The sequence below is a fragment of the Brassica rapa genome, chromosome A10, assembly GCF_000309985.2.
Source record: "Brassica rapa cultivar Chiifu-401-42 chromosome A10, CAAS_Brap_v3.01, whole genome shotgun sequence".
NCBI lineage: Eukaryota > Viridiplantae > Streptophyta > Magnoliopsida > Brassicales > Brassicaceae > Brassica > Brassica rapa.
Window position 1 is genome coordinate 15,183,294 of NC_024804.2, and position 22,651 is coordinate 15,205,944.

At 34.5% G+C, this 22,651-nt stretch overlaps 4 protein-coding genes and 1 long non-coding RNA gene across 6 annotated transcripts; 1 reads left to right on the forward strand and 4 right to left on the reverse strand.

The window, feature by feature from the left end:
- Positions 1-954: 954 nt before the first annotated feature.
- LOC103845786 (probable E3 ubiquitin-protein ligase LUL3) lies at positions 955-3,009 on the reverse strand. The gene is made up of 3 exons (XM_009122673.3): positions 2,406-3,009; positions 1,466-1,958; positions 955-1,380 (listed from the first exon to the last, which is right to left on the reverse strand). Exons 1-3 carry the CDS (start codon positions 2,915-2,917, stop codon positions 1,261-1,263), a joined length of 1,125 nt encoding a protein of 374 aa, XP_009120921.1. The 5' UTR covers positions 2,918-3,009; the 3' UTR covers positions 955-1,260.
- Positions 3,010-3,526: 517 nt separating this feature from the next.
- Positions 3,527-6,025, reverse strand: LOC103845787 (TVP38/TMEM64 family membrane protein slr0305). The gene is made up of 9 exons (XM_009122674.3): positions 5,605-6,025; positions 5,195-5,256; positions 4,926-4,980; positions 4,711-4,809; positions 4,525-4,611; positions 4,320-4,436; positions 4,132-4,224; positions 4,016-4,046; positions 3,527-3,918 (listed from the first exon to the last, which is right to left on the reverse strand). Exons 1-9 carry the CDS (start codon positions 5,698-5,700, stop codon positions 3,716-3,718), a joined length of 843 nt encoding a protein of 280 aa, XP_009120922.1. The 5' UTR covers positions 5,701-6,025; the 3' UTR covers positions 3,527-3,715.
- Positions 6,026-6,726: 701 nt separating this feature from the next.
- Positions 6,727-9,820, reverse strand: LOC103845788. The gene is made up of 2 exons (XM_009122675.2): positions 8,775-9,820; positions 6,727-8,583 (listed from the first exon to the last, which is right to left on the reverse strand). Exon 2 carries the CDS (start codon positions 8,581-8,583, stop codon positions 6,886-6,888), a length of 1,698 nt encoding a protein of 565 aa, XP_009120923.1. The 5' UTR covers positions 8,775-9,820; the 3' UTR covers positions 6,727-6,885.
- Positions 9,821-10,123: 303 nt separating this feature from the next.
- LOC103845789 (UPF0613 protein PB24D3.06c) lies at positions 10,124-12,731 on the reverse strand. Its single transcript, XM_009122676.3, has 9 exons — positions 12,225-12,731; positions 11,868-11,944; positions 11,658-11,763; positions 11,493-11,585; positions 11,335-11,400; positions 11,074-11,219; positions 10,868-10,976; positions 10,682-10,746; positions 10,124-10,520 (listed from the first exon to the last, which is right to left on the reverse strand). Exons 1-9 carry the CDS (start codon positions 12,495-12,497, stop codon positions 10,373-10,375), a joined length of 1,083 nt encoding a protein of 360 aa, XP_009120924.1. The 5' UTR covers positions 12,498-12,731; the 3' UTR covers positions 10,124-10,372.
- A 974-nt stretch (positions 12,732-13,705) lies between these two features.
- LOC117128935 lies at positions 13,706-16,215 on the forward strand. Of its 2 annotated transcripts, none has more exons than XR_004452378.1 (3): positions 13,706-15,317; positions 15,400-15,583; positions 15,671-16,215. It is a non-coding gene; the product is annotated as an uncharacterized LOC117128935 (long non-coding RNA). The 2 variants fall into 2 exon arrangements; XR_004452379.1 differs by having other exon boundaries at positions 15,422-15,583.
- Positions 16,216-22,651: the final 6,436 nt, after the last annotated feature.

Below are 22,651 nucleotides of genomic sequence, written 5' to 3' on the forward strand. Positions count from 1 at the left end.
AATAAACATCATCATGGTACGACTACATTCAATAAATATTCCAAAACAAGACAAAGACAAATCATACGTAGATATAGTCATATAGGGTTTCATTGTTCTAAACTTCAAACTATATTGTGGTGTGTACAATATTGAGCTTATATTTCAAATAAAAATACATATCTAGTATAAACGCAAACATAGCACATGCATGCATTTCCGTTTGTATTTGTATTTGTATTTGCATTTTTCAGTTTTATTTTTTATTAATAAACTTTTTTTTTTGTCAAACATTTTTTATTAATAAACTATAGTATTGTTTTTCTAAAAGAAACTAAGGAACAACTTTCAAAAAATGTTTATCAAAGGAATTTGATATCTAGATATAAGATGATACTTTGACCAAAAAAAGATATAAGATGATGATACACTGATACTACCTGGAATCAAGATTTTATTAGGGGAAAATAATTTTGCTTGTTAACGGGGGTCACTTCACTACAATCAAATGAAGACTTTTTTTGGTTCCTAAATACGAAAGTATAAACATTCTATCAAAAGAACCAACACAGATCCATTTTTTAAAAACTAAACTTTTCTCTTTCAGGCTTAACTTCAGTAGGAAACATTCTTCAATCTCTAACCAGCTTTACCTTTTCTTTAATAACCTTTTAATAATAGCCAAAAAGCAAAAGGAGAGGAAAATAATTGTTGCTTCTTTCAAATGTTCTTCATCAACTTAGTTTCATATCTCTTTATTTTCTTTTGAATCTCGGTAATTATGAAGGTCCCCCATCTATGACTTCTTCACATACATTTTACTTTTCAAAAAAGAGTTCAAAGGAAAACCATTGAGGAAGACATAACCTATCTCAACTCCTTCATGCATGTTCCTGAACAAAGTATTAATTAAGGTTACTACAAAGCTTTGTGTCTAGCTAGATAATAACTCCACTGGTGTTGGTAAACAGCACATAGTTGCAAGTTATATATATTCGAGCGATAAGCAAACAAAAAAAGTATTCAATAACAGATTAACAAAAGCAACTGATAAGTGTTTCACGCAGAAAGAAGCAAAGAGAGAGCGTAAAAGCCATTAGAGATTATATACAATACTGATGCTTTTTCTTTTCAAATTTTCAAAACTAAGACCAACAGATCTGTCCAGAATATGACATGAGAAAACAAAGACGAGAGGTTTTGTATAAGAAAGAAAAGGCCAAAGAATTTGATTTAAGTCAAAAGACACAAACTTAAGACTGAAGCAAAGAAACCTTTTTTTCAGTGTTGTTCATTGCTAGTTTCCACTTTAATCATTAAAAGCTCATCGATAGGTTGTCGACAAATGGGACATTTGTTTGACTGAAACCTCAGTTCTTTAGCGCAGTCACTGCACAAACACTGCAAGAGACAAACACAACATGAGTTAGTCATAGGATAATTCAACCAAAACGTTACATTATTGTCAATTGTGAGAAGTTTTTACCAAATGTCTACAAGGCATCACGGCGGTGTCCTTAGGTTCAGTCAAGCAAATAACACATTCTTTGTCACCACTATCCTCTAACCCTGACGCAACATCATCATCTTGTGCGGTCGAGTTATCGATACCATACAACTCACGTAGCTCATATCTAGCTCCTTCGATCCATAAGATCTGTTTCATGACTTTCACTTTGAAAGATCCATCGTCAGTCTTCTCCAAACACGCTAGCGTGATTTGCTTGTGAACTAAAGGTTCCTCTGAACCCGAGATCACTGTCTCTGCTGATATTACAAGTGGGAACACCTCGTCTGGTAATGGGTTCGATAGATCGTCTAGCGAAAAGAAACCTAGGTCTGTTCCTGTCCCTGAAGATTGTACAAACTTCTGTGCTGTACCTTTTTGGAAAGGGACTTGGATTGGTTTGAAAGCTTCTGGAAATTGAGGGACCATTGTGCAGTTTTCTTCCTCTTTTGCAAAAAACATGATAGTAAAACTGAAAATGAGACAAAGGAACATAATGAGAACACCCTTGTTAGATAATCATACTAATGTACTCATATCATATAAATAACCTCAACTCTTGATCATAAGGTCTGTTTTGGGTTTTGGTCACTCTTAAGTCTAATCAATAATTCTCTATAAAATGTCTAGTTACCACCTAATTAAGTCTTGAACATTGCAATTTCTTAACAGTGATAACTGCAATTAAAGAAGTACAATGTTATTATACACAAGAGTGTTTTTCATCATTGCTATGGAGATTCATTAAACGAAGTAATGCCCCTAATGCAAAATCTACACCCACTTATTAACCAATGTCATTGTAATCACATACCCCCATCAGCTAGATCATGTAAAGTTTCAACCTTTTTTCAACCCAAGTTCTAGGATTCGAGAGTCACAATCATGTAAAGTTTGAACCTTTTTAATCCAAACATACCTGCCATCGAATACAGCATCGAAGAGGAAGGAAACTAGATGATAGCCAGGGTTAAGATCGTCTGCTTCGAGCCTCACCGTATCTTTATGCACATTGACATCATTCCTCACCTTCTTAGCACTCTGATGCTCCACGTACGGCTGAGGAGGCTGTTGGTCAACCACCACAGCTGGACCGTAGTAAACCGGTCTCATCATCGTGTTCCACCCATTGGGATGATAACCGGAGAAATACGGAGGCTGCTGCTGTTGCGGGTTTTGAATTTGGTTATAGTTATAGCCGTAGGATCCGTAATTAACCTGTGGCGGAGGATGAGGCTGAGAGGGTGGAGGAAGAGAGTGTTGCGGAGCTGAAACGAGGTGGTTGTGAGTGTAGCTGTACTCGTTGTGCGGTGGTTGAGGCGGCGGTTGTTGTGGTTGATCGGAGTAATAGTAAGGCGGAGGAGGCGGGAGGTGATGGTGGTAGCGGCGGTGGTGGTTGTTTCGTCTACGGTTGCTGAAGGAGATCCCCATAGCTGGAGAAGAAGAAGAAGAGAGAGGAGGCAAAAAGACAGAAGAGGAGAGATATGGAGAGAAAAGTCAAGATCAAAAGAAGGTAGTTCTTGTCTTGTCCGAAGATATTTTCTTTATTATTTCTAATATTTACCTTTTTACCGCGGGAAAGATGATTTACTGACACGGTTTAGTGATATCTAGATTTACTGCCATTTTCTGTTCTAAAACATATGAAAATCTAGTGTTACTAAACTTGATTATTTGATAAAATATTTTAAAATTTACTGTTCTTGAATATAAATTAAAGTGTGTATTTTAAGATTTTTCTAGTTATTTTTAGAATGTTTGAGTTTTTTGGTTTAAAAAATAAAATCTAAATCTTGTAGTTTTAAATGAGATTTTAAAATGGTTCAACAAGAATATAGTAATTTCTTATCCCATCTAAAATCATTTAAGTTTTTACCAAAAATAAAATTACTAGTTGAATACACCCCGTGTCAACGCGTGTGTTCTTGAAGTATTAGTCAATGCATACCTTTCTGAACATATTTAGAATGTTTCCAATATATTATACATGTCAACAATATTTAAAATTCATGAGCACCAGTAACTACATCTCTTAGCTAATAAGGAAGAAAACATTTTTGAATAATTTATTAATCTATGTTATTATACAAAACCAAGAAATCGAAAAACTAGAGCGACCATATTATTTTATCTGTGCATTAACGGGCTGACTCAAAGAACCTATGCTTTTGTATTTTGTAAGTTAACAAATATAAGATTATTGTACATAGTAATTAACCAGGAGCTTCTTTAATGACTATTGTTTTCTTGGTTCTGAGGTGATTGAGGCTCTATCTTTATCAATAGAGGCTCATTCAAATCACCCGGAGTCTCGGTGGTAACATTCAGCTCCGGCGAGGCTGCAACTGCTCCGTTCATGTCACCTCCGTGCTCTGCTAATGCTTTTCTTAAAGCGTTCTGCGCCACCTTCGTTACACACACCATTAATATCACTGCAAAGAGAAAGATAAAAGATAGAACCATTAGCGATTTATGTGGTTCATGAAGATTCTATTATGGTGAAAATGAGGAACTGTCCAACGAACTAACCTGATATTACAAGGCTTGAAATCAAGAAGGCCTGCGAATATTGCAAACACACTTGTTCAGAAAAGAAATAGAGAACAATAAGGTTGAGAATGTAGTTAAATTTGAGAGGATCTTACCCAGCGGCCTATAGAGAACTCGCTCCACTTGTGAGTCACATCAGAAAGGTCTTTTAGTGTTGTTCCAGCATACACTAACGCAAGTGTTATCGGCTGCGAGTTAACAACGTATATAAAGCTTTAATCTTTTGATCTTAGAATTATACATTTTACAGTGGCTATGGAAAAGTGGTTTAGATGAAGAATACCATCATCCCTAACCAAGAAGAAAGCAAGTATGGGCCCAGCGTAATTGGTGTTACAGATAAGAGGTAGTTCAACATGCTGAAGGGGAGAAGAGGAGCAAGCCGGAGCAACAAGCATATCTATATTCAGTTTTTTGCATATTCATAAGTTTCAGAAACAGAGTGTCAGCAATTTTAAAAAACGATTAAAGCTTGTATTGATTCTCACCTTGAAACCTGACTTCTCAATAGCGAGTGCCACTGATTGAAACTGAGGATAATCCTTCAATTTCGCAACTACAAAAGGTTTTCCAATCTGCATAAGAGCATGTAACATCTAAGTACCAAACCAAAAGAGAAAGAAGGTCTATTACATATTATCTAACTAAATAAGAAGTAAGTTTGGGACGCTTACCGTGCGGCCTAGAAGAAACGCTGCTCCTGAGCCAAGTGTAGCACCTACCGAGTCCGCCACAAAACCAATTGGCAGCCCAAAAAGATAGCCACCACCGATCTGAATATCAAAAAATTTCAATTTAACAGATAAACCGGTCACTCTAGCAATGCAAGTTGAGGGTGGATAATAGTAGCTTAATGCATCTCAAAAGAAACAGGATGTGATGTATGTACCGTTAGAACAGAGGCAGGAACAGCCAAAACTGTTAGAGGAATGTACGCAACAGCTCTACACATATTACAAAAAAATAGAGAAGTTCAGTGCCTAACATAAAAGGCCTCTTTACTCTTTATGTTCCTAAATTTCTAAAGTTATATCTCCCACCTCCATGGTTAAACAATAGTAATGAAACAAGATGTAAAGGTAATGTTGTTAGTGTAGCTCAAAGCTACCATTCACTCAAGAATTCAATTAGCATATGAAGAAGAAGAGAAACACTTACAGGGCAAGAGGTCCCCAAGGCCCTAGATCTTGTTCAACCCATAACAAAAAATCCTTCAACAGCTGAAACACACAAAGAAACAGTAAAGCTTCAGATCATAAACAAGCTAATGCTACAAACTAACTACTTAAACTGAAAATTCAAAAGGGAAGATATCGTCCAGATAGCAATATCAAACATAAAACACATGGTGCTCATAAAACATATACAAAAAGGCTCAAACTTTGCCTTTCACATGACCAGAGACAAAAGGATGGAAAAAAGCTCAATTCTTTATTGCAACGAAAACATCTAATCACGAGTCCAACCACCAGAAATTCGAAAGAAAAGCATATGCCTTTACAGAAACCAACAAAGACCCATTACATAAATCCACAATTCAAACCCCAATTTTCAAAAAGGAAACGGACCTGCTCGACGGGGAGAAAATAGCAAGCTAAGACAATTGCAGCTACGAGGATCAAAAGAACTGAAATCCGGAGAGCAGATGTCCACGTAAACGCCATTAACGGCGACCCTTAAATCACCTCCGGTAACTCTTCCGCGGATCTATGGATTGTTCTCTCAGCCAAGCAAAAAACAAAAAAAAAACAAAAGGCGAATTCTCCGACAAAAAGGGAAAACAGCAAACAGGAACCCTTAAGGGTGAAGGAAGATTCTGTCTGTGGCGGTTTTGTCGTGGAGATGAATGATCTAATCCGAAAAGGACAGGAATTTAATTTTGGATTTGGAGGTTTCGTGAAGGAGAGGAGAGACTCAGAATTGTTGATTTGGTTTTTGCAGTCACTTCCAGCTTATATGAACTGTGTGTCCGGTTTCATTCAACCGCGTACCGACTTCCGGTCCGCCCGTAATATATTTTTTAATATCAATCCCAATATTATATTCTTATCAAGTTTAGTATCGTTGTTATATGTTTTATATTATAAAAAATATATAAATGAAATTTTCTATAGCACAATGACATCTAGAAATTCTTCGTGACAAATAAAAAAATGACATCTTGAAATTCTTATCGTAATATTATATGTTGTTTTGGCAAGGTTGTTATATTTTTGTTAATGAGATTTTTCTACATAATAATGACATTCTTATCCGTAATATTGTATGTTGTTCGGCAAGGTTGTTATATTTTTGTTAATGAGATGTTTCAAAATAATAATAATAATAATGACATTAAAAATAAGATATGTTTGACTAAATAAAAAGAAGAATAATGACCGTTGGATTATACAAAAGTATTAATGGCATGTATATGTAGTTATTCAAAGTACTGATTATTTTATTTTAAGAAATTAAATTACAAATAATCTGATCAGTAATGGACTAATCAGTGAACTTGAATGCTGTCAAATGACAACCTGGAATGTAATCATGTTTGGAATGAAAGGATGTAGTAGAAACCTTTCAACCTTCATATGGAACTGGATGATCTCCTTTGGACTATATTCAATTTGAACAACAAAAAATGAAGACTTTGACTAGATTTAAGACTGATTGTGCATACTTACTCAAGATGGTTGAAGATAATGCGCCTACTTTCAAAGTTTCAAGTTATGATTTGTAGTGTACTTCAGATTTGCTAATATATAATTTATCCTATATTCAGAAGTGTACACAACATCACAAACAAAAGAATCGTGTGATTCCTAGCTTCTACTTCTAACCAAACTAAACATCATTCCACTACTTTATCTCACACACAATGCATTTAACAAGACATGAACAAGCATCAGATCAACAAAGTACTGATGCCCAATCTCCCCATCTCTCCACCGCAACTTCGCCGGAGCTCTCCCGTAATGAACCCCATCGTTACACCTGTTATCATAATGCCACGGATACGTCATGTCAAAGTTATCAATCACACCCGACACCAACCCAAACTCCTTCATCTTCTCCAAAAACACCCCATTGAACACTTCCATCTTACTCGGGTTAAACGCCAGCTCCCTCGCGTACCCGCCCGTAGCGATCGTGTTCCTGAAAACCACTTCCGGCGGTTCGAACCCGCGGCGTTTCACCGAATCGAAAACGTTTCTCCAGAACGCAGCCGCGGTTTTTGCGCCCTTCGCGAACGCTCTAAGGTTAGACCAGTGGACCCCATCGTGGAGACCAGAGTTCACGATCATTACGTCCGGAACACCTGTCTCTTCAGCGAAGTAGCTTCTAAGCAGCTCTCTAAACCCGTGGTCTCTAAGCGAGTCGAGACCTTGATAGTTCTGCGTCTCGTTCCAATGTCCGTTGAATATGCTCGTGATCCTAACGGTCTCCGACGAGTTCCTTGGGTTAGAGAACTTCAAATCAAACCTCCTCGGGACAGCGCCGATCTCGGGACGGCCCAAGACGAAGTTGAGCAAGTTTCTAATCGTGTCCACGTGGTTCGAGTCTCCCCAGAAGAAGATCCACTTGTTCTTCAAGCAACTCCAAGCCGAGTCACCAGAGAAGAGTTTAAACGAGCAGTGGCTCGAGTAAACCCAACCGTTGCTCTCTAACTCCGCCAACGCTCCGTCGCACCACGGTTTCCGACAAGGGAAGTTATCATCCAGGCAACGGTAACGTCCGTCGTTGCTGATTTTACACTCGTTATTCTTGCCGAGCCTTGTCCACCGCCCGGACCAGACCTCTCTAGCGAAGTCTGACTTGACGCATTGGCGAAGATCAGGTAAAACGACGTCGTTTTTCTCGACGAAGCGTAGTTTGAAGCTGCGTAGCTTTCTGTTGAAGGCGAAGCGCGCGGGGCTGAGTTTAAGGCCTTGGAAGTGACGGAAGAGTAGAATGACGGTTAGATTGTAATCTCCGGCGAACTCGGGATGGATCTGGAGGGAGACGGAGTAAGTTCCGTTGGTTAAGTCTTTCACCGGCGGTCTAGATTTCCAGTTTTCGCCGGAGAGATCAGTCTCGAAGTAATCTCCACCGACGCAGACGGGTTTGCCCGTTTCGTCGAGGGATTGGAACCTGAACTCGTGGATCTCGCCGGCTGTTAAGTGAACCGGATCCTTCCCGTCGAGGTTGGGGACGGAGATCTCGACGGTTTTTGCTTCTCTGCATTTCTCTCCTCCCGGAGCCGACCAGTTTTTCAAGAGGTTAGCCGTGAAGTTCTGCTCCATCTCGGATGAGATCCAGTTGAACTTCACTTGAGTCGTGTCTAGATCCAGAGAATGTGGTTTTGGTTTGGCAGAAGGAGAAGAAGCAGTGACTCGCATGGAGTAAGAAGCGTTGAGTCTCCATGAGTCTATGAATGTTTTGATAGTACAACCGTCGATGCTCCAGACGATGACCATGAGGAAGAACACGAGGGACGTTAGGACGCTGAATCTCCATTGATGCAGAGGACTGGGACGGTGGTGGCTTAGCGCCGGAGACGGGGTCATTCTTTTCTCAGGCATCTGGGAACACACAAGAAAACGAAGAAGAAGAAGATGACAATAGGAAAGAAAACAGTTTGACGACAAAGAGAAATTCCAAAGTAACTATTTTTTGTTAGTTTCCTAGTAAAAGCTTCAAGTTTTCAATTTTATCGAGAAAACAATCAGATGTAATTTAATATATGAATAAGATAATCAAAACATCAACTTACTCGGTATGATTAGAAGCAAAACACGGAGAAGTTCACACCAACTTGTTGAACAATATAGAGTTGTTAGATTTGAAGGGGGGAAGAGTTAGGTAAAAAACATTTAGAGATTGGTCGGCATGAAAATTCTTAGGACACAAAAGTGATCTTTTGCCAAAGGCGGAGGAGTCAGAATATGACAAGTTTTGACATAGACAGTTATACCCTCCTGATTAATCTGAAATTACAATAGCAGCGAACCGGTGCGGTGACCGCGCCAAGTAATAGAAACATGTTGGACAACGAAGCGTGTCAGAACTCGCGTCGGCGTGACGTTGGGGGAATTACGTTCACGGCGGTGGTGATTTACTGATTTTAAGAGACAACGTTGGCGTCACGTGCCTGGCTCGGTCATTGTCGCACACCCCCCTCACAAAATGTAATTAACATTAGGGAGAAAACGTGGAGGATAAGTAACGTTTTAAAGATAAGTTTACTTCTATCATTTTGTTTAGCTTTTGCCACCAATGATATCCTTTGGGATCATTTTCTATAACTGAAAGCTTCTGCCAACAGCGATCCTCCTAATATACATATAACTGAAAGCTTCTGCCAACTATTTTTAAGAGTTTATGCAATAATAAAATAAAAACTACTATTTTCCAAGTTTGTATACCTTTCAAAATCAAAATGAATACGTAGATCCCCTTCTTTCTTTAAACGTATAGATAAAAAAAATTCAGTTGTGTAATAAAAGGAAAGTATATATACGTATTGCATAACTGAAAACTTTATTTATTAGGTTACTAAATCTATGTATCAACACTAATGGAAAGTTCTGTTATTAACCGAACCTTTGTCAACGCCTGTCGATAGGCTGAGACTTGCAAGTTAAGCCTCTTGAGTCAAACTCTGTTTATTGAGTGAAAATTAGTCAATGTATTGTATTGGTTTGATGAAAAAAGAACATAGCAAAAGGCTGGCGATTGGTAAATAAGTTTTTTTCCGTACTGTTTTGTTATTTGCTGATAATAGCAAGTACACTGTACACATAAAGGATAATAGACTTTTCATGTTCTAACTTCTACCTGTTTACCTTTTTCAAATGATTCAGATTTTCTTTTTCATGTTCACAGAGCATCTCGCATTTCTGTTCAATCTGAGCTTGGTAAATTTACTGTTTCACCTTCTCAAATTACTTGTAGAACAACACAGGAATCCTGTGATGGGGAAACAAAGTGTTTCTTAAGTTTGAATGAAAACCAGTGTTAAAAAAAAAACAACAACAGAGGAATGACTGCTCAACTTCAATCAGTGAGGAGAAAAGTTTAATAGCATTTGATCTGTGAAATGAAAGTTCCAGCACATCTATGGACATAATGAAGATCATATAAAAAGAAAACAATTTTGTATAAAGACAAAGATACAACAAAAGAAACCGATGGTTATATAACATGAACGAGTTTTTCAAATGATCCAAGTATATATCAGACAGAGAGAAAACAAATTGTCTTCTCTTTACGCTGAAGGAGAAATGATTGTGAATCACCCCAAGAAGCCAAGTTAATTCATGAGACTGAGATTTGTATAACTTTTATCCATATAAATAAAAAGAAAAGGATTTAGCTCCAAGGGTCATCCCAACCACTGGGTCCTTCTCTTTTGACAAAACCAATAATGGCTTGAACAGCTTCATGAACTCTATTGGATAAAGAGTGATTCCCATGCTCTATCTCCACTTTCTCTGCTCCTCCCATTGCTTTACTTAATCTGTAATCACACATTCAAATCAATCCTTTTGATTTGTTTATTCATGTGCAATCAATTCTACATCATTTTGATCGAAAGTGAAAGTTTGCATTAAGACCACAACAAATGAACACAATGGGACAACCTTGTATTCTTATAGTCACTTTATTAAAATGCCTCACCTGTTAACCAGCGCTTTTTTGTCGACATAATCTGGTACATACTCATCACCCATGGAGAAGATCACCTATGTAGACCAACGGACATAGATAATATGAGAAGCTAATTAGATCCCAATGGCATCATTTAGAAACAAAAAAATGTCACCGGAACTGGAAATATTCGTGATGGTTTAGTGTAGTTTTTACCTGACAAGGTGTGTTAGCCATATGACCAAGTCTAGTTTTCAACTGATCATCACTTAAGTCAGAACTAAACATATCGTCGTCTCCCATGTAAGCGCAGAGGGAGTGGTATCTGCAGGAAGCAAACAAAAGAGATTCAAGAATGTTCAAAACACAACTTTAACATTTTTCCAAGGCTCTAATATGGTACAATAAAATAGATAGTTTACCTATAAGCAGAGATTGGAGCACAAGGATCAGCTTCTTTAGGCATTAGCTCCTCTGCTCGGCCTTCGCTTATCATTTTTGCAGCCAAGTCTATCAGAGCAGGTGTTTCAGGAAGTGTTGCTTTGTACTCTCTATCGCTGACCGGTGCCTACATAAAGAATACGCAATATGACTAAAGCTAGAATAAAATCAAAACATATGATAACGAGTAGCTTTAACAGAAGAGCGAGAAAATTCAAATCAAAAGAATCCAGAATTGTCACCTGCAAAATTGTAGCTCGGACGGCTCGGGAGCATGCAGCATTCGTTCCCATGTAATACACAATGTCCTGTTTCAAAATACGAGAAAGAAAAAAGTTTCCAACACAATCTTCCTTTCAGAAACATGACAGAAAATGTTTGGGGGGCTTAAACTAATCACCTGGCAGCCGGTGCTATGACCAAGCAGAACAACGCCTTCAGAGTTCTCTTTGTTGATGAGATAGCTTACGAGTTGGTCGATCTCTTGTGCATCCTTCATAAAAAAAAGTAAATCTTGCTAAGTGTCTACCAATATTATGAGGCAAAACGAAATCAATATCTTTACTTGTTTCAAGCTGGAAGTGCCGAATCCAGAATATGAAGAGGACATGAGTAGCTGAACAAGTGACCATTTCTCTTTATCCAAAGCAATTGCAAGAGGCTCCAAGTAACTGAAAAGGGCCAATTAGTGAATGCTTCATCAATCAAACACTGCACAAATCTATGCCAAAAAGGTAAAAGCTTTAAAGGGGCAAAGGGAGAAGAAGCAACATACTCGGTAGCTAAAAGACCATCGGTTAATCCACCGATGAATATCACTTGTTGTTTATACTCTCCGGTCTTAAAAGCCACCTGGAGATACAATACAAGTGTGAAAAAAAGACAAGCACGCTGTTACAACCAAAACCTACAAACACAAATCTACAGCCTACAGGTTTATGCAAGAAAAACATCCTGAATTTTCAGAAATGAACTATCTTTGTCTTAAACGCCACCTGGAGATACAAATAAAAAATAAAAAATAAAAAACAATCTCTTACTGCCAGAATCCAACTTAGAAAATCACAAACAAGAATGTTCATCATCAACGTTTGTACATGATCAGCATCATAATCGAAATCGAAAAGTAAACCTGAATCGATTTGGGACCGTATTTGAACAACACTCCGCGGAATTGGTTCTTCCCTTTGATCGGTCCGCCGCCGTAATCCCCGCTTCCGCCTCCTCCCGCAACCGACGCGCTTTTCGACAGCTTCGCCGTTCCGGATTTTCCTCGGTAGATTCCTGAGAACCAGGACGTCGTCGTGGTCGTGGAGGATGACGAAGCCGCCGCTGGAGAAGACGATGATCCCGATGTCGACGCCGCCGCAGAAGCGCTGGAAGAAGAGGGCAGCGAGAGAGACATCTCCGTGCGGCGGTTTTCAGATTCGAGAGAAGCACGCGCCGTCACCCGCGTGAGTAGAGGAAGTCGTTGTTGGTATAATATAACGGTTAATACATAATTAGTCTATAGTCGCTTATGATGGCTCGTAATATCAATTAGAATATACCTACATGTTGAGGGTGCTCAACCACTAAATGGCAACTTAACTCAGTTAGATCTTAATTTATCTATTTAACTTACATTATATACCATGATTATTTGTGGAAGTTTCTGCGGTCTGGTCATGTTTAAATGTTTTTATACTAGATATAGAGTTCGAGTTTCAGAAGATACAATTTGTTTTTTTTTTTGTTTTTAGATTATAGAATATAAAACTTTAAACCTATCATAAATTTTAAAATGTTGTAGATAGAGCGTTCGGTGCTGGTTGTTTACTGTGAAAAAGATCTATCCATCACAACATTGTACATGGTGAATCGTCCATCAATCAATCTGAGTGTTTATTATGAAAAAAAGTATGTCGTGGAATCGTTGTCAATCTTATATAACAAAACTATTAATTTGATGCCTGATAATTTTGAGGTTCATGAAACCTACTATCTAAAAAACAGTTTAATCTCATACGCCATGTAGTAAATTTTCACAGGACGAGTAAATGCTAAGGCCCAGTAAAAAATACGAAGGGCTAACGAAAATTATTTTTGACACAAAAAGTACAAATTCTTTTGTAAGGCCCAGTAAAGGACACATAAAAGCCCACTAAAAGAGTTGCCAAGCTTAAGTAAGCCAGTCTATTTATATGAACTCCGACGTGCTTTTGCCCGATCCATCTATACCGACCTTGTAGATGCTTCAAAACAATGTTATATTCTGTACACATGTCCGGTTTGTACGTTTTCAAAACATATGTCACATGTATACCAGTATATGCTTCAAATCATATGTTATATTCTTCAAAAGATATGTACCATGTACGAGCCTTTTTTTTGTTATATTCTATACAAACGTCCGTTTTTATATGTTTTCACATTTTTCCCATAAAAACGACAAGTTCAAAGAGACGAAGGAGATGTTCAAGATGGCAGCATATAGTCGTCAGAAGCCGGATAATTTCATTGATGTCCCATAAGTGACACATCAAAAGATAATGACGACTAATATGGAATAGTGACTATAGTTAGAGTTTTGGTTTTCCAATAGAGAGTCGTTATGATTATTTAAATTTGTTTACGTACTGACTTAATTATAAACGTATAGACACAGGGCTAGAACCATCCGACAAAACCAAATGTCTAATTTAGATTTCATTATAAGGGCTCTAACAAGAACATCCATCATAACAACTATTTTTATTAATCCCCTAGCTAGTGGATTATTATTTTTTGACCTGCTTAATCTAATAGTTAAATGACTGATAAAATTTGTTTTTGTTACAATATATAACATTGAGACTGTTATATAGCTACAAAAATCTTGATCAAAAAGAGAATTTTTACCATGTTTTCTTGCTTAATTTTTTTTTTGGGGTCAAATCTTGCTTAATCTTTCATATTTCAAAAAACGAAAAGCATTAGGGCAAACATGTGTAACTCTTCTTGATACTTAGGTGGGGGTAGTGAATATAAATGCTACATGCGTCCGAATCTAACCATGTCCATAATGTGTTTATTTCTATATTATATTAAAGTCCATCATCGAATACTCTATCAAATCCAAAATAATGGGTGTAATTTACTTTTTACAAAAGTGAAGAGAGAGAGAGTGGGGGAGATGATTCTGAATGCAGTTGTGTGGTCGATTAATCATTTGCAAATGACTACACATGTAGAAAAGCATCTTTAATGCTCCAAAATGCATCTATTGATTTTAATCTTGATCAAACCATCATACTCTCCACCTCGCTACGTATCATTTTTAATGCAAATACTAAATATAATTAAAAACGCAAGCTGTGGAACAATACTTCTTGCAATCGTGCGACGCACCTGACACTTGCAAGCTCCGTTACTAAGCTGGCTAAGTATGGCTACATTCTGACCATTCTAACTTCCGTTTATGGTGACAGAAGTTATGTAGGATGTGGCTAGCTAAAATCAGTCTGATGACTCTGATTTAATTGCTAGTTAAAAATTTTTTTTTTTATGTTGTAACACACGTTGTCTTTTTAATTAACTGATTTTAATTTCCCTTAATATATAAAAGTACTGAATCATATCTTATCATTAAGAACCAAAAGAATTCACACCTTAACTATAATATTCTTTTAACACTAATCTTTTGCTCGAAATACAGGCTTATATAGCGTTATGCACATTTACCCAAAATAACTGTTTTATAGTTGTCTACATGTTAATCAAGTTCTTAGACAGCAGAGTTACAATCTCAAACCATCTACATTGTTTAAACCATGTATCTATTTGTGTTCCTATTGATTTTTTTTTTATATTTTGTTCACGAATCTATCCTATACTAAAAGGAAGATATAATCAAAGGAGAGTGTGTCCACGTAGGCATTTTAATTCCATCCAATTAGAAACTTCCGTTTCTCCACGTCACTTCAGCTCTCCGTAATACCTTTGCGTAGAAGAAGCCCATTTAATTTTCCACATAGGCCCAGTTTTTGGTTTGCACGCCTCCAACCCTGATACGGCATAATCGATGAACTGAAATTCTTCTCTCCTCTGCGTGTGATGGAGTTTTGGTGACCTTTGCGCTTCGTCTCACTATCTGAAACGGTCTGAGTTATGGCTTCGTGTTTAATCCCCTTGATTCTCGCCCATGGTGAGGCTTTGAATGTGCTGTCTAGATCTAAAAGCCTGTGTGTGTTGGGTATAAATATAGGTGAGTATTGCTCTTCTTGAACTCATCTATTCTCATATCTCTTATATAGCATACTAATTCACGGCTTAATCGCTAACTCAAGGGTGTTCTTCTCCAATCTGAAGTTCGGCAAGTGTTCCTCCGCTAGGCTGTTGTGGATCTGGGAATTTGATGGCCTAAACCAGCATGATTACAGATGCATTTAATACCCCCTTTCGATTGAGCTCATCACTACGATAAGAAAGTGTTTGGTTTCATCCAAGGATATGAGCGTGTCTTGGATACTGGTACGTCATTGTTCCATTTACTTTTTCTTTTGTTAATTTATACTTCACAGTGATTTATTAATTCTTTGTTTTGATGTGATTCCCTAGCTTGCTTTGATCACAGAGGTAAACCAGAACATCCGGACTTTACACTCGAGAAAGATGGAGCCATATGCGTAAGTAGACATTCTAAAGTATCTGTATGATGCAAGGATCTCAGAGTCTGTTTGTGAGGCCTGCTGCATTTTGTTTCTGTCGCAGACCAGAAGAAGAACGTTTGGCAATGGAGGTGTGTTTATGCATCAAATAACTAAAGTATCTCTCTTTCACGGCTCTCTGACTCCGTAAGCTCCTAATCTGACCCTTGGGTTATCATGATATGAGATTCTCAATTACTGTTTGGAGTCTTTATCTTTTTCAAAGTTGTGCGTAGTCTTGAGGTGTTAAAGGTATGATTGTATTTACTTTTTCCTCCTGCTATTGAGTAGTACTAAATAATAAGATTTTATTTTGTTGTTTTAGTTTCTCTGTGAATATAACATTGTAAATGTCTTCACTTGGTATCAAGGTCATCGAGAAAGAGAGAGTGTACCAATTGTAAATTTATTGTGCAAAAACATTTATTTATTTATTTTTATACAATTTTTTAGTAATTAACAATTGTTTTCATATTTTTTAGTTTCCTGAAAAATACATGTTTTCATTGGTCTAATATGTTACTTAACTCATAGAGATGCTAATGATTTTATATATATAAAAGATGCCTTAGGCCAGTGCTTCACTTTTTTCTCACGTAAACACGGTACTGTGCAATACAAGACCAGATACAAACCGTTGAGAATCACGTAAAATATTTTAAATATATTTAAAAATTCATCATCCCAAATTAACAAAATTATTGGAGTTCAACGACAAACAAGAAAAAAATATATTTCTATCTATCTTCATTATATGTATTGTTAATTGATAAATTTTTGGTTTCATACAATTTAACTTTATTTTCAAATATAAAAAAATAACTACATTGAACAAAAAAACATTTAAAACAATATTATGCACTTACAAAATACTACAAAACATTAAATTAACAAATAGAAAATTAAAAAATAAAAACAAACCATTTACACAATCCTAAACAAATATATCTGAGTTTCAAAGGCATAGATTATTTACGTCATCTCCAACCCAACTGCAAAATACTATTTTTTACACTAAAACACTCTCCAACCCAACACTAAAAATCACACCATTTTAGTGTAACACTATAATTTTACACCAAATTTGGTGTGACACTATTCACCACACTAAAATACTATTCACTCCACTAAAACACTATTCACTTATTTTATTAATAAATTATATTATTAAAACGAAAATTTAAATAAATTATATAAATATAATATTATAAAATAGCTTTTAGTGTGAAGTTTAGTGTTGTGGTTGGAGGTGAATTTGTTTTTAGTGTTGAAACTACACTAAAATAGTGTGGTTTTGACACTAAAATAGTGTTATGGGTTGGAGATGCTCTTATGCGTTAACAATATCATCTTTGATAGTAAACAAATCTTAAATAATTAAAATAAAATCTCTTAAGCCACATAGTGTTAATATATACTTTATCCATTTCATATAAAATGTCATTTTATGTTTAAAGTTTATTTCATTATAAGTGTTGTTTTCCTTTTCCAATGCATATATTAATCAAAAAAATTCAGTTTTTACCATTATTTTTAATTTATTAATTACCAAAGCAATGTTTTAAATATGGACACATATATAAAGTTTAATAGATAAACTGAAAAGAAGTGTGAAATTATTTTTACTTCGTTTTAGCTTCTGTTGTGATTAACTAATGTCATAGTGGATTTTGTTCGGTTTGGTATTGAAAATGGATTCAAACCAGAATTTAACTTTGAAATAACATTACAATTCAAATTCTCTCTTTATATAAAAAAAATATAATTTGTATTTGTATATTATGTTCGTTAAATTTATTAAATTAAAATAAATAATATTTTTATTAAATCCGGTTTAGTATGGTTCCACTACACTAGCAAATGCCGTAACAGAAAGCTTTTTTTTGAAACACATTTTTTTTGTTTGAAACACTGCCGTAACAGAAGCGAAGTCTACAATAAAATCAACATACACAGTACACACACTAATGATCAACGTAAGTTTTTTGATGAATAAAATATTATAACATTTAAACTGCTGAGTTTTGGAAAACAATATTAAGAAAGGTTGTAGATTTAAAGGGGGAGGATCCATTGAATTACTTGGTAGTTAGAAACAAAAATTAGAAAAAATTATAAGTGAAAGCTTTTTTTTTTAAACACATTTTTTTGTTTGAAACACTGCCGTAACAGAAGCTAAGTCTACAATATAATCAACATACACAGTACACACACTAATGATCAACTCATTCATGTAATATGGTCCAGATAATTAATGCTCCGTAAGTTTTTTGATGAAGAAAATATTATAACATTTAAACTGCTGAGTTTTGGAAAACAATATAAAGTAAGGTTGTAGATTTAAAGGGGGATGATCCATTAAATTACTTGGTAGTTGGAAACAAAAATTAGAAAAAATTATAAGTGAAATAAAATACATCTATAGTCCAACAAATTAAACACCATAACTAAAATTTAATTAATTTTTGTTCATTTTGTTTATCACCTTATATATATATATATTCCAATAACAAAAAAAAAATTGGATGCTGAAATTAAAAATTCGTAAGACAAGAAACAATGATTTTTTTTAAAAAAAATTATAATAATATATCTATTTTTAATAGATTATACTATTTTATATTAAATACAAAATATATAATCAAAATTAAAATTTAAACAAAAAAAACCCGGGCGTAGCCCGGACCGACCCTAGTGTTAATAAGAGTTCTAAATTACGTTTCCTCAGGAATATCTTATAATTAGAATTCTGTTCATAGTCTATGTATTAATTAATTTGTCTGCTTGTATATGTATTTATTATGCCTTTATGGGTCCAAATGGGTTCCAAATAATTATATAAAATATCGAGAAACCCTATCTCCACTTTAGTCCATGATAACATTTTAAATTTGAAAGGGGCGTTCTGTTAAAATAATTTTAAAAGTTTCTCATTTTTCTAAAATTGTTTGAAAGATGTAATATATTGTCGAACCGAATCAAATTTATTTCTACAACGATAATGAGTTATGGTAAGTCCTCGGCGTTGGCCCCTACCAAAGAAGAAAAACAAAAGTTTATGGAACGAGAAAAAGAAAATTCCGTGAGAATAAAAAGCTATCGGTGTCAAATCAAATCTATGCTTTTTAACGAGTGTACGGACGACTTTTATTGCGGAAAATAAGTAACCTAGTTAATAAACTGTACGATCGGTCAATCGGAGTGTAAGTACTAAATACAATAAGTAACGATGTTGGTTGGTGTGTAACAAATATTACGATTATAATATTAAATCATGAAATGAAATAGTTTTTTGGATAAATGAATTGAAATAGTTTTTTTTTTAACATTATGAATTGAAATAGTTGAAAGAATATATATGTGTTAACCCACAAAAATATTTACGAGATCATTTGAACTCACTGGTTAGCTGTTAGCTGCTAGCTGCTAACTGCTAAGCCATCTAAAATGAATGTTTAAGTAATATTTTAATTTAAGTGATGAAACAAACTTATAATTTTCTTTCTAATGGTGGTGCTGCATCTATAATTTTTCGTAAAATAATGTAAGAAAAATAACGATATGTTTTCACAAGGATGTATGTGCCAATGGCGTGATTTTTTTCTAACACTGTAAGAGTTTCTATAACTTTTAATCTGTAATCTACTATTCCCCCTTTTCAAAAAAATCTATATTTTATAATTTTCACACTTATTAAAAAAAATATCAGATTTTTTTTACCGATACATTATTTTCTGTAATTAACTATTTCCTACAATTTTTAAACAATATAATTTTAATAAACACAATATTTTTTTAAATTTATAATTTGTAATTAATTTATGTATTAAAAATAGAAAAAATATATCTTTTTAATATATATTTTTTTCTAAATCATAGATCTTTTCAAAACGGAAAGAGTATAATATTTGGAATTACTTTTTGGAAATTACAAACAGTCAGTATCAAATAAAATTCGACCATTTTTAAAAAAGTACCTTTTACGACAATATAGACACTAGCAACTCGTTATCGATACTGTAACAACTATTATCAATCTACCGTCTAGTAATATCAATCGATCTTATTAGTGAGTTAAGGCATCGAACAATTTCGTTTTCAAAGAAAGCAAATTCCGTTGCTTGTAGCTTTGTTGAAAGTAATTAGATCCCTTAAATTGTTGTCACTTCGCGAGTCGGGATTGCTAGTACTTTAAAATTATATGATGCCATGATGGACGATTAAACATAGCCCCCATAAAGTTCAGAAAAACATAGACCCATAGTATTTTACACAGAAAATAAATTATAATTTAACAGAATTACTTAAAAATTACAAGTTATGGCCAGTATATTTTTAATTTATAAAACAATACACTTAACTAAATATATTTATGGAGGAATCCATTACCATTAGCCATTTCATATTTTTTTTAGTTGACATTTGACAATACCCATTTTGTATTTTTATAATTTACTTTGCAACTACACCATCTTTTTTTTTTAAACTACACCATCATTTTGTTTTAGACTAAAATCAATATTTATTTTTAATATTATATAATAATTGCGTAATAAAAGATAAAGTATACGATAACCTGTCCCAACCAGTCCCACTTTTGTTTGGAATTATACAATTTGTGTCAGTTTGATTTTTTTCTTTTTTTTGGTCAACCAATTTAAATTCATTAAAAGTGTATTTGATCCTTACGTCAACCCTATTTCGACCATACATGTCATAATAAGAATATTTTCTACAATACTTTCATCGCTTTTACACTTTGCATATTTATATTTTCATAGTGCAAAATAAAAATTATATGTATTAGCGCATATGTGTATGTATATAGGACCGGAACACTGATATAATTAATATTTTAAATTTTCTCCTTTGCACAAAATTATTTACGAATCATCATAGGAATAGGTTCTAATTTTTGCAAATAATATATAGAACTGGTTAATTATAATTTTGACTTAGTTTTATATAATTTTGATTTAAATTTCATTCTTTATTAGCCAGTTTAATAGCAACTATAATTAGTTCAGCGTTCAAACTAATCATCTGTGCCATTTGCATACCAACCACCTATACTTTACTTATTAATTTTAATAGCAAATATTTTTTTTTTCTATATTCTTCAGTGTGGTGACCATGTGAGTGTTTCAAAGACTATGTAGCTCCAAGTTTTTATTCATAACTTCTTCAAATATCGGAAATTCATCTTTAAAAAAATTGTGATTCATAAATAACATTTTATATTGAAATAAGAGTAAGCTGAGGCACAAGAAACTATTATTATATTTCGATACTTTAATAGTAAGAGACTTTTTTTAGTGAGATTTAGTAGCAAGAGACTTCTTAAAAATAAGCTTAATTGTGGAATCACCATATCTTATTGATTAATGTTTAAATTTTTTTATACCAATGTCTGGGTTCGAGTCTCTTGAATATGTAATTTCTTACAGATTATATAGGGTGTGAAACTTATCGGAGGTTCTAGAGTATTATAGGCAGAACTGTTTGTTGTAGTCGTCTGCTACGGAGAGAGCTTTTCTATCGAAAATGTCGTATATACATAACTGTCCGTCGATCTAAGTGTTTTCGGGAGAGCTTCATCGTGAAATACTTATCCGTGGAAATGTTCATTTTCTCAATATCGTATATGTTGCTGGTAGTTGATCATTATATATGATAGAGATATATATATAAATTATATGATGATTTAATATGTTACACAATGTTTAAAAAAGAGCAAGAACTCGATTAATAGCCTTCTAAATATCAAAGTGACCATACATATAGGTTTTTGGTTGTCTTCGAGGGCATATGAAGGTCAATATAATTTTAGGACATATTGTGTTTTTTTTAACAGATCATATTGTTTATAGAACACTCGTGCTTGTAATTATCTTTTTGTTCGAATTCGATTTTTTTTTAAATGAACGACATTATACATCATCAATTTTATCGTTAAAGGTTAAACCAATATATGATATCTTAGTTTATTCCATTCACTAAACGGCCAATCAAATTTTAGTCCAACCACTAACTTGAATTCATCATATAATCTATGTTTGTCTAATGATAAGGACTCTCACACATGCAAGTTATATATTTTATATGATTAATTTCTCTTATCAAGATAGATGTTGAATAGTTTTTTAGGTTTTAAATGTTAGTGATCTTTTCTGGATATCCAATACAATTGTTGGTTTGGTTTTAATTCGGTTTCCCTTAGTTAGAAATATATGAACTAAATTGCAAGAGAATCTTGTACGATCTAGATTTGAAAGGCTATATATATGTGATTTTCCATCATAGGTTTTACATGTTTTACTTCCCCAAACATGTATATTTGTTAAATAGTAAACGCCCATAAAATGTATATTTTGAACATTTTTAATTAAGTAGAGAGATAGTGGCAATTAACAAAACAAAATGGTGTTATGGAATATTAAGCCAAATAGCAAAAGGCTAAAACCGAAAGCCATAAATAAAACCATTCACTAATATAATTTGAGTTGATTCCACTAACTTTGAAATTAGTTTTATATTATTTATAATGATAAATAAGTGTCGATCAAGCATGAGTTAGAGCTCTTTCTTATATATGGACAAAATATGAATACCATTTGATGCGTTTCTACCATTGATCGCTAGTATTTAACCGTGTTAGTTTTAATAATGGAACAATCTAATATAAAAAGCAGAAGAGTCTATATATCTATTTTCAGTTATATTTTTAGGAGAAAGTTACCAATTTTTATATGGTATTTTGAAATATAATTTTCAATCCAACCATAAGCTTCCTGTAACGCCCCGACCCGCCCACGGCTAATGGACCACCCACGCCCGTTCTCTCGGCCCGTGGGCTCCATCCCGTCTGACGGTCGGTCCGTTAATTTTCCAA